This window comes from Mustela putorius, unplaced genomic scaffold, assembly GCF_011764305.1.
Source record: "Mustela putorius furo isolate JIRA1106 unplaced genomic scaffold, ASM1176430v1.1 tig00000224_pilon_pilon_pilon, whole genome shotgun sequence".
Lineage (NCBI taxonomy): Eukaryota > Metazoa > Chordata > Mammalia > Carnivora > Mustelidae > Mustela > Mustela putorius.
This window is the reverse complement of record NW_025421321.1, coordinates 6,342,768-6,361,443: the sequence shown is the minus strand read 5'-3', so window position 1 is coordinate 6,361,443 and position 18,676 is coordinate 6,342,768. Positions and strand designations below refer to the sequence as shown.

The 18,676-nt window shown below is 52.3% G+C and overlaps 1 protein-coding gene and 1 long non-coding RNA gene across 2 annotated transcripts; one reads left to right on the top strand and one right to left on the bottom strand.

Moving 5' to 3' along the window:
• Positions 1-776: 776 nt before the first annotated feature.
• On the top strand, positions 777-3,923 carry POU3F3 (POU class 3 homeobox 3). The gene has a single exon (XM_045077619.1). It carries the CDS (start codon positions 854-856, stop codon positions 2,351-2,353), a length of 1,500 nt encoding a protein of 499 aa, XP_044933554.1. The 5' UTR covers positions 777-853; the 3' UTR covers positions 2,354-3,923.
• A 7,085-nt stretch (positions 3,924-11,008) lies between these two features.
• On the bottom strand, positions 11,009-18,310 carry LOC101690308. The gene is made up of 3 exons (XR_001181488.2): positions 17,313-18,310; positions 13,015-13,219; positions 11,009-12,272 (listed from the first exon to the last, which is right to left on the bottom strand). It is a non-coding gene; the product is annotated as an uncharacterized LOC101690308 (long non-coding RNA).
• Positions 18,311-18,676: the final 366 nt, after the last annotated feature.

The following is an 18,676-nucleotide window of genomic DNA, read 5'->3' as shown; positions in this document are numbered from 1 at the left end:
CAGAGAAATGCACCATCGCAAGAAGTTTTCCTAGGACAGAACAAAACTTGAAACGAAAGGACCAGAGGAGGAGAGCAGGAGCCAGCCTCTCCTCTCCGCACACGCGAGCAGCCAGCATCACCACGCCTTCAAGGACGAAAAAAAAAAGTTTTACTACTCGAAAGGAAACCGAGTGAAATGTGTTCCTGAGGAGGAGAGAAGAGAGCGGGCGAGGGGAAGGAGCAGTCCGGTGGCTGGTCATCCATAATTTGGTTAAGGAAGAGAGGAACGGCTGCTTTCTTTGTTGTCTCCCGTGAAATCTTCACTTAGCAGGTGGACTGAGCCCCGCGCCCGGGCAGAGTCCTCACTCGTCTGAGGACAGCAGGAGGAGCCGGAGCCAGCGCGCCCCGCCAAAGAGCCCGGAGCGCAGGCCCGCGCCCCGCCCGGTGAGCCCCGCTGGAGCGAGCGGAACGCGCCGGGTCTGGGGGGCGGCCACGACCCCCCCTGAAGGGGGCGGCCACGGAGCGCGCCCCGAGAAGCGAGCCCCCCTTCCCAGAGCGCTGCTCCTGCTGCTGCTGCTGCTGCTGCTGCTGACCAAGGCCGGCCGGCGACCCCCGCGCCCTGCCGAGCGGCCTTGCAGCTGCAGCCGGGGGCCGCGGCGGAGGCGGCGGCGGCGGCGGGGGCGGAGGCGGCGGAGGAGGAGGCGGCGGCGAAGGCGGCGGGGCCGGCCCGGGCCCCGGGCGGGGGCGGGGGAGGAGGGGGGGGAGGAGGCGGGAGGCGGGGGGGCGCGGCGGCGGCGGCGGCGGCGGCCGCGGCTGCTGCTGCTGCGGCGGCGGCGGTGGTGGCGGCGGTGGGGTGGCGGGAGCGGAGCGGCATGGCCACGGCGGCTTCTAACCCCTACCTGCCGGGGAACAGCCTGCTGGCGGCCGGCTCCATTGTACACTCGGACGCGGCGGGAGCCGGCGGCGGCGGGGGTGGCGGCGGCGGGGGTGGCGGCGGCGGCGCGGGAGGCGGTGCGGGCGGCATGCAGCCCGGTAGCGCCGCCGTGACCTCGGGCGCCTACCGAGGGGACCCGTCCTCCGTCAAGATGGTCCAGAGCGACTTCATGCAGGGGGCCATGGCCGCCAGCAACGGCGGCCATATGCTAAGCCACGCGCACCAGTGGGTCACAGCCCTGCCCCACGCCGCCGCCGCCGCCGCCGCCGCCGCCGCTGCTGCCGTGGAGGCGAGCTCGCCGTGGTCCGGCAGCGCCGTGGGCATGGCCGGCAGCCCCCAGCAGCCGCCGCAGCCGCCGCCGCCGCCGCCGCCGCAGGGCCCCGACGTGAAGGGCGGGTCCGGACGCGACGACCTGCACGCGGGCACCGCGCTGCACCACCGCGGGCCGCCGCACCTCGGGCCTCCGCCGCCGCCCCCGCACCAGGGCCACCCGGGGGGCTGGGGGGCCGCCGCAGCCGCAGCCGCCGCCGCCGCCGCCGCCGCTGCCGCCGCACACCTCCCGTCCATGGCCGGAGGCCAGCAGCCGCCGCCTCAGAGTCTGCTCTACTCGCAGCCCGGGGGCTTCACGGTGAACGGCATGCTGAGCGCGCCCCCGGGTCCGGGCGGCGGCGGCGGCGGCGCGGGCGGCGGCGCCCAGAGCCTGGTGCACCCGGGGCTGGTGCGCGGGGACACACCCGAGCTGGCCGAGCACCACCACCACCACCACCACCACGCGCACCCTCACCCTCCTCACCCGCACCACGCGCAGGGGCCTCCGCACCATGGCGGCGGCGGCGCGGGGCCGGGACTCAACAGCCACGATCCGCACTCAGACGAGGACACGCCGACCTCGGACGACCTGGAGCAGTTCGCCAAGCAGTTTAAGCAGCGACGCATCAAACTCGGCTTCACGCAGGCCGACGTGGGGCTGGCGCTGGGCACGCTGTATGGCAACGTGTTCTCGCAGACCACCATCTGCCGCTTCGAGGCCCTGCAGCTGAGCTTCAAGAACATGTGCAAGCTCAAGCCGCTGCTGAACAAGTGGCTAGAGGAGGCGGACTCGAGCACCGGCAGCCCCACGAGCATCGACAAGATCGCCGCGCAGGGCCGCAAGCGCAAGAAGCGGACCTCCATCGAGGTGAGCGTCAAGGGCGCGCTCGAGAGCCACTTCCTCAAGTGCCCCAAGCCCTCCGCGCAGGAGATCACCAACCTGGCCGACAGCCTGCAGCTCGAGAAAGAGGTCGTGCGGGTCTGGTTCTGCAACCGGCGCCAAAAGGAGAAGCGCATGACGCCACCCGGGATCCAACAGCAGACGCCGGACGACGTCTACTCGCAGGTGGGCACCGTGAGCGCCGACACGCCGCCGCCGCACCACGGACTGCAGACGAGCGTGCAGTGAAGGCCAGGGGCGCAGCGCAAAGAGGGCCGCCGCCGCCGCCGCCTCCGCAGCCGCTGTCAGCACCGCCACCAACTCCTGCCGCCGCCGCTGCCACCGCCGCCGCCGCTGCCGCCGCCGCCGCAGCGCCAACCCCGCACTGGGGCCGCACCGGGCCGGGGCCGGTCCGCCGCCCTCCCCTCCGCCCAAAGACAAACATGCCGGCCCTTGGAGGCAAAAGAGCGAGAGAGAGACAAACCAAGGAGACGTTTCTGAAGTCCAAGGAAGGAGGGGCACAACAAAACAAAAAGCGTAATAAATACCGAGACTGTTTTATATACATATATATAACAAACAAAACCGGAAGAGAAAAAGGAGGCGATCATGAGATCTCGTTTATACTGTGGTGGTGTTTCCTTTTTGTTTTTCTTTTTCTTTTTAAAGAAGAGTGAAGATGCCTCGCGCACCAAAACTGCACTCCTGAGGTTTTATCCACCCTAGAAAGTCCTACATGGCAACGGTGGACCAGCACCTAGCACCTGCCTCGTCCTCTCCTCTTAAAAAAAAAAAAAGCACCCCTCTCTCCTTTTCACTCACTCCCCCCTCCAAAGGGCTGCCTAAAGTGATCTACGGAAACTTTCTTTCCTGGGAACGACCTGAAAGAAAGCTGAGGCACCGGGTTTAATCAGAGGATGACTCTGTGCTCGGGGGCCCTGTGTTTCTTGGCCATGTTAAAGTCATTTGGGGACAAATTGACTATGAAATGGGAAGGAGAAAACAAAGAACAGTCTTCGGGAAGAAAAAAAAAAAAAAAGGAAATATTCACAGCTTCTGAAATTAACAGACTGAATAGCAAAGCCAAAAGAAAAAGTATCCTCAAAGTAACCTTGGAAATAAAGCATCATGAAAGAGCAGAGGGATGGGCGAGGGAGAAGGGGATGTCCTCCGAGGAGTGGGAGAGGCCCGGCCGAGTCCTGGGCAGGGCGGGCGCGGACTGGGCAAGGAGCGAGGCCCCGCCACCAACCCCGGCTTTAACGGCGGTCACTAGGGTGGATGAGGCCTAAAGATTCCACCGCTAATATTTTTTTTATTAATATTTTTTATTTTTTATTTCTGGACTGACTCAGATAAAGAGATTTAGAAGGACTGAGCACCAGCCGACGCACTTCTCTGGACTTCTCTCCTCAATCCGTTGCCAACTTTGATTGAATGGGTGCTGAGGTTGTGATTACATAATACTGCCATTTCCAAGCAGTGTTTTTGGTAGGTTTTAATAAACAGACTTTTCAAAAGACGGCAATATAGAATTGTTAGATCCGTTGTTGATCTAAAAATATTTGCTTTATATTTTCATTAAATGACTTCTTTTAATATTTTATTCAGAATACTTATGAACTGCTGCAAAACGGTAATTTATTTTTCCCCAGATCTTGTATTACGTGTTTTTTTCAGACGAGCACAAATCAAAATGAAATGAAAATATGGACAGTTGCTAGGTAGTAAGGGTATCTTTTGATGTGATCATTTGATTGTAATTTAATTTGAGTAGTGATTCCGTAAGAGCTGATCGAGAAAATAAATTTGTTAGAATGAACTAGTCTGTGTCTGATGCGTAAACGCTATGTGGGAAGAAAAGAGTTCTTTAGAAGATATTTTTTTACTAATGCAAGTCCTTAAGTGATAGCACTGAGGAAGCAGACCCTGCTCCACCTAAGGTATATTTGGAAATAGAGAGTAAAGGACAGACATGACAGAAACTGCTAGTACTTTAACATAGTTGTCACTCCTCGTTAATCCATAAATCTCACAACATTTTTCTCTCCCTTGGTTTCAGTGGGTGTTTTTAGTGTTTTCAGGTGAGATTGTCTAAAGACTAGTCCTTTTCTTGGAGATACCTGTGTCTTTTTATCATCTTTCCCAGAAGACTGGACTACAGCACCAGTAATAATGTGCCAACTGGTTATTAATGGTTAAGACAGAGCTCCCCAACCCAAGTTTAGCCTCTCTTTCCCCTCCCGTCCCCCCAATCATACTAAGTGTCTTTCCTCTTTTCTGAAGACTAATAGTTGTAAAGAATAGCTTACAAGTCTATAAAGTATTTTTATATTAATTACTTCCCATTAATAACTATATGCAATTCAGTTTAAATTATTAAGCTGTTTGGGAGTTTTTTTGTTTTGTTTTGTTTTGTTTTGTTTTGTTTTGTTTTATTATTCTTGTACTGGAAGAATGTAGTTCTAATACCCTGATTTCGGGCTACACTGCATTACCCTCAGTGTGATCACCAGCTCAGACTTCAGATGCCATATTTCTGTGTTCTGGTCTTTCCCCAGTATGATTCTGTATCTTCTTTACTGGTCCTGGGCTCTGAGCTTTTTTTGATCACTCTTTAGCCACACCCTGCAGAGCGGTCACATTTATCAAGTTAATGTATTAATATTTACAATGTGGAAAAATGAAAGTATAATGCCTCAGGTTGTGAGTACTACAGACGCAAAAGACTCTGCTCAGTTGAGTCCCTTTGTATTGTACTTTAAAAAAGTATTGGGGAGTGATAAAGCAATGATTTTTATGGATTAATTTCCTCTTAATCTCATTTAGCTGTCTCTCACTTTCTACCTTCTCTCATCTTCCTCTCTCTTCCTCTGATATTGATGCAGGGGTTAAAAAAAAAACCCGGAAAACTGTGAGAGCAACAAGGAACAGTCATTTCTTCCAGACAGACCCTGTGTCACTTTCATAAATCAAGCCCAGCCAGATGGCCGTGTATTGGGTTGCATTATTTTAAACACCAAATCGTACTAAAAATCACAATCATTTTGATTTGTGAAATCTGAAAAAGGCCATATTTATTAAACAGAGAGAAGGGAAAAAATTGAAAACAAGAAACTACAATTTACTTTTCTTTGCCTTCTTGTTTCCTATTTCTCTTGTTATTGTAATCTCTCAGCCCGGCAAATTTACAACCTGGAGTGAGGGTTGGGGGTGGGGACAAACTTCATCATTTTTTTGAGGGGCTACTGGGGCAAGTAAAGCAGGCCTCGTGAGAAAGCTGAGGACTGGGTGTGGTGGGTTTTATAGGGTGGCTACTACTGGCACGTGAGATGAAACCCTATTTTCCCTACAGGAATGGTAGTGGTTGATTAGACCAAGAATGGGTCCATTTAAAATTTTAGGAGGTATTTGCTTACTCGATTTGGCTGACAACAAAAGAACTAACATTAGATTTCACACTGTTTTCTATTAAAAAGCAACCTTTGCTGATTACTTTGGAAGGAGCCCAGATTTAGGGGTAGCAGAGTAACTTTTGATTGGAGAAGATGGGAAAGAAAGCCCATTTTATTTCATCATTTTGCGTTTAAAAGTGAGCTCATGCTTGCACTCCATATTTTTTTTTTTAAATCAACCCTTTGAATGTATTTACAAAATGAAATTCATGGCTGAAAAACAAAAGAGGGCAGCTATAACTGAGAGGTTTTGTGCTAAGGCTTATATTGTTACACATGTAAATAATGAAAATATTGTTATATATCACCAGATCTTTTTAATGAATTTGGTCATTGTGTTCCTTTGCAGCGCAAGTGTCTTGTGCTTCGTAAAGTGGCCATTTGTTTCCTCCATTTCAATCCACCCCCTCCTCCCCTTCCAACCCAAAGGAAAGTGACAAAGTTCTGTTCCATCAATCTGGCTAATCCCGAGCTAGGCCCATTTATAGTTTGCAGTGTCCTGTGGTTCCTGATCAGTTGTCCAAGCCCCTGTCACCTCATTCACCCAACCATCTTCCTGCAAGTATGGGCGATAAATCATTCAAGGTGTATTTAAAATAGTCACTTTGCTGTTGTTGCTCTGCCTTTTTTTTTTTTTTAAGTACTTAGCCAAGGACTACTTCTTTGTTCCAAAATAGAACTGTTCATTATTGATCTTAGAGATTCCCTCTGCTTCCCTGTAGCCTCCAGTGTTTGCTTATTACCATGCTCATAATCTGTTTTGTATGAATGGTTTTCAACATTCAGAGAATAATTGGTTCTAATATTAAATGCAGTATATACTATTGATAGTTTTATCGATAAGTGTAATATTTTAAATAATTTTAACAATTAAATTTGTTTTTTAAATTATATATTTGTAAAGTATTTATCCTGTTGGAAGCAACAATATATTGTTGTATTTATTCGTTTATTTTTGTAATAAATGATCAACCTCTTCAAGCTAAATCAAAAATGACACTTTTATATATTTATACAAAATGCATTTTAAGATATGGGCATATTTGCACCAATTTGTATGTAAATAGAGTAAGAGCCATCAATAACTTGTAGCTTTCAGAACTAAATTGAAGGAAGAAACATTCTCTCCACATGGAGTTTAGTTTGCCCAAGTTCCAGGGTAATTAATCAAACTCTAAAATGGATGCAACAAGTATTGGCACTGGATGCAGACTTGAAATTAATTATTTAGGAGGTGGACCTGGTTTTTTTCAAGGCTGAAGGATAGCAATGAAAGAATTCTCTTCTTTCATGAAATGCACGTGGCTGCCGACTGATTAGGACAGATGCTATGTATCAGTGATAAAAACCCCATACCTGGCTGTGCTCAGACATCTATGCTGGGGGAAAGGTGTTGAGAGTTAAGACTTGGAGGCTATCAGTGACTCAGAAGCAAGGTGATTGGAAAGATAGAGTTGTGTTATGTTTGTTTTCCAAAAATAGCTCTTCCTGAAATGGCTGTGAGTGAAGAACCTTTCTCTGCTAGTCTGTTTCTGACAGCATGAGCAATCAGTACAGGTGTTGCTGTTGCTGATGTTGGGAAGAGTGCGGCGCGTCACAAATACGGGGGCCACCTCCCCAGCTCCTGGGGTTTTGTAAGTCACTTGGTCATCTCAGTTCCTCAGGGCGGCTGTTCCGAGGGCCTGAAGGTCACCCACGTGACCTCCCGGCTGCTGGAGCCCCACCGTGGGCTTGATCTTGATTTCAACAAGGAAATCGGAGGGCTCTGGGTTTGCCTGAACTTTCCAGTCTAGAAAAGGAAATAGTGCGGAGGCTGGAAGACCTGGGTGGGGGTGGAAGAGCGGAGACAGCAAGAGGGGTGCTTGTGTAATCAGATTCTTTGATTTTGTTAGCCTGGCTCATGGCCTATTAATTAGATTACTCTCTCTTTCATTCTTGATTTCACATCCGTGTTTGTTCCTGTATCCTAAAATGTGGGAGCGAGCGTGGCGAGCAGGAGCCTATGATGTCACTGCCGGTCAGCGGCGGCCGCCTGGCCTTCTGGAGGGCTGTGGGCTGCGTTCTTTATGAGTCTTGAGTCGGATCTTCCTCAAGGAAGAGATGGCTCTGGAAATGACCTCAGAGGGGTCTGGGAAGAGGGCAACTGGCATTCTCGAGGCCGCACGTTGTGCGCGCGCTGTGTGTGTGTGTGTGTGTGTGTGTGTGCGCTCGCGCCTTCGCGCCGCGTGCCTGAGGGTGCTGGGGAGGGGAGGGGGCTGCGGAAATTCTCGGCCTGGACTCTCAAGCCCTAGGGAGGAAGATGGCTTGCTCAGGTGCAGGGCCTGCCTCAAGTGGAAATGGGGACCCGAGGAGCGGAGGAAGGCAGCGCCGGGGCAGCGTGCGGGAGAAACCCCGCTTCTCTCTGGGACCCAGGGCAGACCGGGCGCTGAGGTGGGGTGGTGGCGGTCGCCGTGAGGTGGCTCGATCCCTGTTTGGCCTGGCCCGGCCGTAGGCCCAGCCGTAACAGCTGCTGCCAGTCCCACAAGTTGTTTTCCTCGTGGCGACCATTCAGCAAAACGCACGATCCTTTCTCAAAGATTTAAATTTCGCGGATGAATTACCATACACCGGTTGCTTAGCAACTAAATTCAAGCAGGGCTAAGAATATGCAAGCTTTTTGTATTCTCATTAATAAAATGCCACTCTGACACAGCAACCCGACTTTGGATCACTGCAACTTCTGTAAAAGCCGTAGGAGAATACAAACCGATCCTGCCATTTAATTACAGATCAAAATGGCTTGAAACGCGATGTTTTGTTCATCTATCTTCCTAAAAGCGATGTAAAAAATAACGGCTTTTCAAGAGCAGTAGTAAATTTTTTTCTGTAATGGAGTTGTCTATCGGGGTTACTGATAATTGTCAACTGAAACTTTTTTGAAACACGGGTTGAAATATCCCTTTTCATCAGCATCTCTACTCTCCCCCTGTTCCCTGTCCTCTGATGCTGCGCTCGTTCCCCAGCCTGATAATAACAATTATTGTCATAATTCTGGAAATACTAGGGCCTTGGGAGCCCTAGAGACTAAAGGGCAGTTGGTGGAGCAATTGACAAGGCCGGTGGCTGGAGAAAACCTAAGAAATCGAGGAGAGAGAGAAATGAAAACTTGGGAAAGTTTCCTTGGAAGGTCGGTCGGCTCAGGTTCCAGAGGTCCTGGCGAACACTTTTTTGGAACGCATAGGGGAATTCAAGGTAGAAATGCCAGTCGACCTCCGTTCCATGTTTGCGGATTTTCCGTGCTGGGGTCCAGCCTCCTCTCCCGGAATTCAGTTGCCGCCTCCCCCTCCGCGGACCGCAGAGTTCAGAGGGGCTGAGTTCAGGGCCTGCTGACCCAGGCCCTCCCGGAGATCCACCTCCCTGCTGCCCCAAGGCCCGGAGCCCTGGAGGAAAAGTACAGACGGAGCTGGACCCCCTGGGTCTTCAAAGACTCTGGCCCAGCCCGGAGCCTGGGATTTACAGAAGGGGGGGGGGCACTTTGTGTCTCTACCCGAAGGGTGCCGTGCCCGGAAGGGGAAGCAATGGCTCAGAAATGAGGTTCTAACCCTTTGCTACAGACTGTCGGAAGGTGGAGAGGTTTGGGTGGGGGGAGCGAGTAGGGGTCAGAGAGGACTGGCCTCGTGCGCGGGCAGGTCGCATTGTTTGGGAATACGCGGAGACCTTGGAAGCCAGAGCCGTGGAGCGGGGGCAGGGCCAGGAGGACGTTGGCGGCTTTGTGAAGTTTCGGGCCTCCAGGCCCTGCGCGCCGCATTCGGTAGTGGAGTGCTTGGGGAACTCTGGGCACTCGGCCCGCGCCTCGGCTTCCCGCGTGTGGGGAAAACTCCAGCGCCGGGAAAATGCTGGAGCAGGCTGCGAGTGCCCGGCCCCGTCGGGGTCACCAACCACCGCGCTCCTACCCCGGGCCGGGCCTGGGACCGCGGGCCCCGGGCCTGCGCGGCGATGTCGAGCTGGCGGCAGGCAAGCGCGGGCCGCAGGGGAAGGCAGGGGTGCCAGGCGGCGAGTTGGTGCCCAGTCCGCCCGCCAGGACCAGCGCGCGCCGGCTTGGCTTTTGAAGCGCTAAAAGAAGGCCGCGGCCCTTTTTAGAAAGATCCAGGGGCAAAGTGAAACTCTCCAAATGGGTCCCAATATCATTCCCCAGAGCCAAAACCCCTCGCTCGCACTTTGGCATACCTGAGAACTTAAAGGGGTGACTTCCCCAGGGCAGTCTGGATGCTTAAGGATAACGATACCTCCCCCCTTCACCCCACACCCAAATGACTGTTTTACCGGATTTCTTTCTAGTGAGTAGGAAAAAAAGAGGGGGGGGGATCAAACCAGAAGTTGAAATATTTGCTGTGTTAAGTGCTCAGAGGCATTAGAATCCGTTTTTTGGTAAAACGTGTATAATAAACAGGAAGCCGTTTATTTACAAATACAATTGACCCCAGACAAGCCACATTCCATGTAAGTAATTCATTAATGAAATTCGTTCCTTTTCCTCCCTTTGGAAAGAGAAATTTTAGCTTTTAAAAATAGCTGGGTCTTGGGGGGGAGGGGAAAGAGCATGGTTAGTTACCTGTTCCTAGAAAAAGAAACTGGGAAGTCCAGGCAATTCTTGTCTTTTGGGGTGTTAAGCAGCATAAAATAACCACTGAAAAGAGATGGAGAGCTTTTTGCTTTTTTTCTTTTCCACTCTTCAGAAAATAAGTTTGTTGGTCCGTGGCTGCTGTCACCAGAGTTGTCCAGTGAAAATGCGCCGCTAACGTAATCCTAGTTGGCGTGTGCGTGCCTATACGTGGGAACAAAACTAAAATTTAAATAACTTGAGCTGACTGGGAATATACCAGAATTTTATCCGTGAAACTCACTTAGTTGCCATAGTTTTAGAAATGTCTCTGGAAACATATCTGTCGTTCTCCCTCCTTCTTGAGAGGAGTCATCCTGGGGAGGCTGCCCAGTCACTGTATAAACCAGTACGACTTCCCTGGAGAACCTGAGTTTGGTCCTTCTGATTTTGAGAAGCCACATTTAAGTGAATCTGCAAGTTGGGAAGAGGGACCTTGTTTGGGAGAATCATCTGGGGGGAAGGCAGAATCAAGCGTGGGTCCTTCGTGACCTGGTGAGTAGCAAGTAACCATCAAAAGCACAGGACACGCTGAGGTGTGTCTAGGGCTTTGTGACATCCCCAATACACGACACTTTTACAGAGGACAAAAAGAATGATCAACTGTTCATGTTTCATTGTTGTCGCTGCAAAATAACAGAACAGGCGCTGAGAGGGAAACAAAAAACAGCTTTTGAAAAAAAAAAAACCCTTTTTTTGAACATTTTTTTATTTATTTGATAGAGATCACAAGTAGGCAGAGGGGCAGGTAGAGAGTGAGGGAAGCAGATTCCCTGCTGAGCAGATGCGGGGTTCGATCCCAGGACCCTGAGATCTTGACCTAAGCCAAAGGCAAAGGGTTAACCCACTGAGCCACCCAGGCGGCCCCCAAAACAGCTTTTTAATACAAAAGCAAAAAAACAAATACAGAAGGACAAGGGATGTTCTGATGAAGAGTTTCCTGGGAGATGGCTCCTGAGTTATGTCCTCCAGGACTGCCTCTCTGCAGAAGGCAAGCCCATTTAGTCGGCCAGAATGCTGCACACTGAAATAGAATAGATATTCATTTCAAGGAGCTCACTCTGTTCCAGCACTGGCATGAAAGGTGACAAAACCTGCTACCCTCGCTCTGTCCAGGTTGAGACAGGCCAACTTGGAGGTGTGAGTCAGGGTTTGTCCCACTCCCCCAACCCCTGTAGGAATCTGGGAGGGAGAGCATCTATGTTTCACTCACACTTCCAAGGTTGAAAACTCTCCCAGCCAAGTTTTTAAAAATAAATTCAGTAAGTCTAATCAGAAAGTGTAGTATCACCCAGAAACTAACAAAAGGGAAATTAATGTTTTAGTAGCTTGGTCTTGAGAATCTGTAGGTTACAATGTGGAAAAACCCATTAAGGAACACAATAACAAAGTATTTTTAACGAGCATTTTGGAGGGCGGTGAGGTGGTGGGGGGCAGTCTTTCAAACGTGCTCAGGCCGTCCTACTGATTGTATTCCTTGAAGATTCATCCAGGGCTTTAAATATGTTTTGACCCTGAGACATATCTTTAACTCTTCTGAGAACTATTTAATAGTTGTCCTGGATGTTTTCAACAAGGGAAGGAGGCAAAGTAAGGGGTCTTGGGTCCAGTGAAGTCTGGGCGAGTGGAAGTGGGGCCACTGAGCAGCCAGCACCTGCAATGGACTTTCTGCTTTTCAATGAGAAGGGGCACCGAGGTCATCACTATTTACATAGGTACCTCAATCCCACAGGCTTTCCTCTATGTATCAAAGAGGAGGACCTGCAAGTGAAGGGGTAAAAGGGAGGGGAGAGACCAAAAGGCAGATCAGTTACTTACCCACTTTGTTCCTGGGCCTTGTTCCTGGGCTTCAAGGAGGGGAGTAAAAGTCTCCAGGGAATGAAGGCCCCCACCCACATTAGCATCACCCTGAGGATCTCACCCCCATCTCAGGGCCAGAAAACCGTGTGGCGGCTGATTTGCAGCAAAATGGTAACCTGAGGAACCCCGTGTGAGCATTACATAACATACAGAACCTTCTGCAGGGTGAGGAGCTTACACTTGATTTTTCTCCCAGTGACGGTGCAGGCAGAAAGGCCTGGAAAAGAGGGATGAAGGCAAATTATATAGGAAATCTATGGGAAATGTATAGTCATATAGGATGAAGCATGTAAATTTTCCTACACATTCTCTGTGACCAAGCATTCTTTAAACACCCTAGCTAGAGCTGTGCTTTGGCCGGAAGAGGAGTCATGCCTGATTTGGGGTTTGGAGGGGAGGGCAATCTGACCCAAGGAAGCTGGGATTTGGTGGCCCTGATGCCAGGCTAGTAGAGGCCATCAGTTCTGAGCTCTGAGTTATCCTCACCCTTGCTCTTTCTGAAGGAATCCTCCAACCCTTACTCTGGAAGAGCAGGTTCCCCCTTCCCCCATGCACCCTGCTGTGCCCATTGCAGTCCCCCAGATGCTGAGGCAGGTGAGCCACTCATTCACCAGCAGCAGGAGTCCACCCCTGCAGCCCTCCGAGGTTCAGAAAGCCTGTTCTTCCAGAAGAGCCTCCCAAGGCAAAGGCGGTTGAACTGTGTTCATCTGCCCCAAGCACGATTGGGGGGGGGGGGTGGATCACAACTAAGGGACAAGCGGTTTTGCAGGAGGGGCTGTGGAGCTGGGGAGTGGGTCTGGGCAGAACCCCAGTGCCAAGTCCCTTTCGCCAGGGGGAACAAGATGGGGGGGTGGGGGGAGGACCCGGGAGGGGGAGCTGCTGCAGGCATGCGAACTGACAAAGCTGTAACAAAGGATTCATGCAAAAGTAGTACCAAGGATCTTTAAATTATCACACACCTTACAGGCGTGTCCCCAGCTCCCGGGACACAGAGTCCATTGATTGTTCCCTGGGGCGCTGCAGACGTGCCCCGGCTGTCAATGGTGCAGGGCTGGCTGCCCAGCTCCACAGCCCTGGCCCCTGCGCTGCTGCAGGCCACCGCGGGCACGGGTGGGTGGCTGGCTGCGCCTGGGTCCGAAGGCCCTCGTCTGTGGTCCAGCGGCCCTGTGAGGCGGTGGTCTTGTTGGGCAACATCCCTGGCCCTTGGCTCCCCACCCCTCCGGGAAGGTCACAGGCCGAAGTCGGGGACTGGCAGTGGAGGCCCAGAAGCAGTCCAGAAGCCTCCCTGCTGGGCAAGAAAAGCACTGGAGAAAAGGGGAGCTCCTAGGATTGGCGGAAGTCCGAGTCCCATGACCTTTGCAAGGAAAGCAGGCAGAACACGGTGGAAAAGAAGCACCCGGGACACACTTTTGGGGGTGCTCAAAGGAGGCTAAGCTGGGGCACTCAGGCCCTCCCACCACCCCCACTGAGGCTCCCAGAAGACCCCATTTCCTCTGGACCTTCTACCACTAAGGCCTCCAGGACTCCAGCCTCCAATATACCCTGGCAGTTACCCAGCACCCAAGTGCTGGGTACGAATTGGTAGATAGGAATCTGAAGCCTCAGCATCTGGGGCAGGAAAAGTGGACACCAAAGCTGGAAGGTGATTGTGAGTGGTGAGGGGGAACAGCATAAAGACTCCAAACTTCCTCTAGTGCCCCCGCTGGGATCCTGAGGCTCTCTGAGCAGGTGCCAGGTGCCTTTGGGAGCTGATGAGAAAGGCATTTTTTTCTGGAACTCTGGAGCCCAGGAGTGGAGCTCAGGGAGACAGGAGAAAAGAGAGAAGCCCTCAGGCTCTGTCCGAGGTCAGGAGGAGGAGGAGGTGAAGGAAACTATCAGGCCCAGGGACCCCTGCACTGGGGACAAAGCAGGGAATGAGAACAAAACTTAGGGAGATGGGTAGAAGTGGGTAGAAAATGTGCTCAGTGACCATCCCTCTCCTTCATGGTGTCCCCTTTCATTCAAGCCAGAGGGATCCCCTTGGAATCACTGCAGACCTGGGGCATCCAGCTGTCTGAGCGTCCCAAAGAGGAAGGTCTCCCCAAGCTGGCCCAAGCCCTCGGGCCAGGCCTCCAGAGGCCTCTGCCCTCCCCAATTCCACCCTCACCTTGAATGGCCTGGGCTGGGGGGGAAGGCTCCAACCTCACAAATGGCCTCCACAGTGGGGCCTGCTAGAAAATTCCAGCCAGGCAGCGCAGCACTGCAAAGAGGACTGGAGGCCGTGAGTGACACCAGCTCATACCCCGACTTCGTACAAGTGCAAATGAGATGCATTCTGGCTGATCAGTCCACTGTATTTTATGCAACTTAATGTCTCCGTCTTGTCAACTCTTCCAGTCAGGAAGAATAGCAGAAAATTTTAACGAGAATTTGTGTGTGTGCGCGTTTGGTTTCCGACTACAATTCCATACAGGGAGATGGGGTGCGGCTGGAGACAGGGAAGCTTGCTGACACGAGCAGCATTATCTAAAGCCCCCCGAAATGCAACCGGAGGCCACAAAGAAAGGGGAAAAGAGGCAGGATGGGATATAGCTAACAAGCAACCTTGAGGAAACTAGGTAGGTTTCTGGCTGGGAAAAGTCTAAAGCTCTAACATTTCTTTTTAAGGAACAGAATTTCTCTGTATTTACTGGGGTGCAGGGAACAGATGGAACTCCTTCTCCTGGCCTGACACCTTGAACAACTGCCTCCAACTCTGACCAGACTCCCCAACCAGGTTTCCTGAGAAAGCAAGTACCGCCAGCCTTTCTCTCTCTCTCTCTCTCTCTTTCCCTAGCACAGAGCCCTAGAACTCCTGGTGCTACAGCCAGAGAGAACCAGAGGGCCAGCTCCACCCTCCACCCTCACTCCTCCTCCTAGGAATTGTTGTCTCAGGCTTGTCTGCAGCTGACCCAAGGCCGGGAACAATGGTTTTTCTTAGCCCTGTTCCCAAGCCCTGCCCCTCTCCCCTCCCTGCCAGGGTCAGTGGTAGGCAGGGCCCAAATGGCTAAGGGTAAGGGGTGCTTCATGCCAGCTCTGGCCCCCTCTTTCGCGGCATTCTCAGGGTCAGCAGCAAATTTGCTATGGACCTATGAGGCTGTCCTGTGAAGATCTGCTTCTGGGGTTGGCTGCCTGAGCACTCAAGGAAGTGAGCGTAGTTTGAGTCTCTGGACTCAAGGGTCTTCTGTAGGTCATGGCCAGAGCCTGGCAGAAGAGACATGTATCTCAATGGAGAGGAGACCATCCCAGGCTCATTTCATTCGGGTGAGGTTTGGGGACCTTCTTGGTGTCCTAGATGGTTCCACGCTCTCCTGTCACCTATAGAGGAGTCCTCCTCGGAGGTATTGGCTGAGGTGTGAGATGCTCTCACTGAAGGGCAATTAACTCTAACAAGCTAGAACTGGGAGGAGGTGACTGTGTGCTTCACATCAACAGAAGGGGCCACCCAGCACTCTGAAACTGTCCAAACTTTTACAGGCTTCTCAGGGGAGTTTGCTTGTCGTAAGCAGCTCGGGTTGCCACCATGCAGCCTGGGCATTTCCAGACCAGCCCGGTAAATACATCAGAACAAGATGTGTGATGCTGCTGTGGTCTTCCACCCATGAACAAAGGTGCTGGGGAGACGGCCCAAAGCAGACAGACCCGAAATTCAGGGTCCCAACTCACCCATAGGAGGGGGTTGAATTCAAGGGCAATGAGGGGAGGCGACACACACGGAAATGGTCTGGCTGCTTCGCCCACCTGCTTCCTGGTGGCCCTGCAGGCTGCCCCATCCTCTCTTTTTACCATGGAATCCTCACCACAATCAATTAATAAAGAGACCCAACCACAGCAGCCTTTAAACCCAAGAGACTCCTCTCAGGAACCTTTATGTTTCAAAAAGTCGCTCAGCTTTTGACAGGCCCAAACCATGTCAACCCAGGAGCAAAAAAGGAAACTTAAACCCTAAGCCAAGTTCCTTATGTCTCCTTTATTCCCTGAGTTCACCATCCCTCACTTCTTTACCTCCCAACCATCCCAGTAAGTTTTACCCCATCTGAAGGTTTATAACACTTGCTCCTTAAAAATCCTCTGGGGCTTAAGCAGTCCCAGAGTTGCTGGTGGGAGAAAACACCCTCCCCACCCCAATTCTGCATCCAGACTTTGGAACCCCCATCAGCAGCCACACACTGCCAAACTAGATGCCCGCCAGAAAAGTGGACCCTGTCATTTATCAGAAATGGCAATAAACTTTGTTGAAAGAAAGAAATTCAGCATCGACTATAGGAAACCTATTGGAGTACTTTTTGAAAAGATCCCCTCTATCTTCTATCCTCTTACCTCCTTTATTGGGGGTGGAGTGCTGTTTAAAAAAAAAAAAAAAAAAAAAAAAAAAAACTTAGGTAGCAGACTTTTGAAACAGTTTGATTATCTTGAGCAGGTTTGAAGTCCTCCACTCCAATCATGAGTAATAAAGTCACTAATAGTCATAATTGGTATTTAATTGCTTGATCTGATTGGCGCTTTCTTCCTGACCCCATTTAGTTTCTTGGGATAAGTACAGGTGGTCCAGAACCAGTAAAGGGAAGCCATTTGCAGGCAACTTTTTCAAGCAGAAGGGAAAGTACTTTTGTTATATTTGCAGACATGTGTCTCACACATTTTTTTCCCCTGCTTTTTGTAAACTATCTAAGAATAAACATTACAGATCTGGGTTTTAATTTCTCCAGATGGGATCATAAAGTACCTAGGAGATTATATATATATATATATAATATTATATATATATATATATATATATATATATATATAATAGATTACACACACACACTATAGAAATTGAGGACACATGGTTGGTGTTCACACTGAAAGCCGAAAAGGGACTCAAGGCGAAAGCAGGAACAACTGAAACGTCCGTGGAATCAAGTACGTAAGCAAGTTCACTTTATTCCTTCTCAGGAAGAGGGTCTGTGGCGCTGAGGAAAAGTTTCCCTCGATCTTTGAAGAAGGACACCGCGGAACGGGCCAGACCTTCTCACCAGCCAGGCGACTGGGTTGGGGGCTTCGCGAGCCTTCTTCCCAGATCACGCGCTCCCCCTCGCCACGGCCCCCCACCCCCAGTCTTCTGGCCTTGGGATCTTGGTTCATCCCAGCTCTCCTTTTGAGAATCCCACCGGAGAACTTCCTCTGCGCCTCCCGGCCGCCCTCCCTCTCCTCTTCCCCTGCTACTCTTGCCCGCTCCCCGGCGCTCTGGACTCACCCCGCGCGGTCCTTCCACTCCGCACGCAGACAGGAAACCGGCCTCAGTCGGGGCAGCATTTGAAACCACATTTTATCAATACCATCAAAGACCAGCGCGCACACGTAGGGCTCTGAGCTCCCAAGCCCGCTTCTTGAAGAAAACCGGGTCTAGGGGGAGGGCGGTCGGGACGAGAAATCCTCCCTCCAGCAGAGATTTCAGCTTTCTTATGGAAATGAACCGCACGGCCGGCTCACCCCGCGCCCGGCTCCCCGGCCCCAGCCCCTTTGCTCCCAGCCCTTTGCTCCCTTTAGCCCCCGCCCTCCCTGACCCGGGTTCTCGCCGCGGCCCGCTGGTGTGGACGCGCTCGCCCCGCGCCTGGGTCGCAACACGCGCGGGGATCCAAGCGGGTGGGCTCCTGGGCTTCCCAGTGTTCCGCCGGCTGCCGCAGGCGTTATATTCAGAGATCGCGACTTTCTTAAAGGAGAACGGACCGCGCGACAAAGTTCACACCCGAGGGGAGGCACAAAGGAAGGTCTCTGGCTCCTGTGTTCTCGAGGTTGAGGCGACTTATCCCCACTCCGCCTCGGTGCCCGCTCAGACTGACATTAAGGAGAGGATCAGGAGAAGGGAGTGCCTTCTCGTCGAGTCACTGTTTTTGGAGGGCGTGGAAGGAGACGTGCTCCTGGTGGTGGAGACAAAGCTCCCACCTGGATCCCTAATCGGTTATTTTAAAATCAGCGATCGTATCTTACGTCTTAAGGTACCCAGGGACTTTTTTAAAACGGAAGCTGTTAGACTGCAGCACTCGGGCTTAACCTGCATTGGGGCCAGCAAGAAAGTTTGCCCTTGGCTGTTGGAGACGCACGAACGCGCTAAGTTTATTAAACCTTGCACTAAACAGTTGCCTTTGAACGGTTAAAACAACAAACCCCGCACCTGTCCCCTGCTCTTAAAAGGAGAGCTGGGGCCGTCAGTCCGGGCGGAGGAAAGGGTGGCGGTGAGTGCGTCCCGAAGCTGCTGTCTGCGCCCCAGGTCGCCCAGCCGCGCAGCGCGGGCCCTCTCCTCCCGCTTGCCCTGCACCCGCCTTCGTCCGGCCGCCCGCGCCTGCATCCCCAGGCCTGCGGCCCGGCGCTCCCTCCTCTAGAGGAGCGCAGCCTGGGGTCCGGCTGCGAACCCAAGTGTTTCCCACTTTGGGCGAGGAAAAAGCGAAAGTTCTCGGCCGGCCGTGCGGAGGCCCTCCTGGTTGCGCGCTCCCGCCCGGGGCCCGGCTGACCCGCGACCCGGCCCTGCGTGGTGCCAGGGCGACGCCCGCGCCTGTGCCCGGCCTCGCGCAGGCCCTCCCAATGACACACACTCACACTCACGCTCACACTCACACCCCG

Coding starts and splice junctions, on each gene's coding strand:
- POU3F3 (XM_045077619.1), top strand. CDS start 854: ATGGCCACGGCGGCTTCTAACCCCTACCTGCCGGGGAACAGCCTGCTG.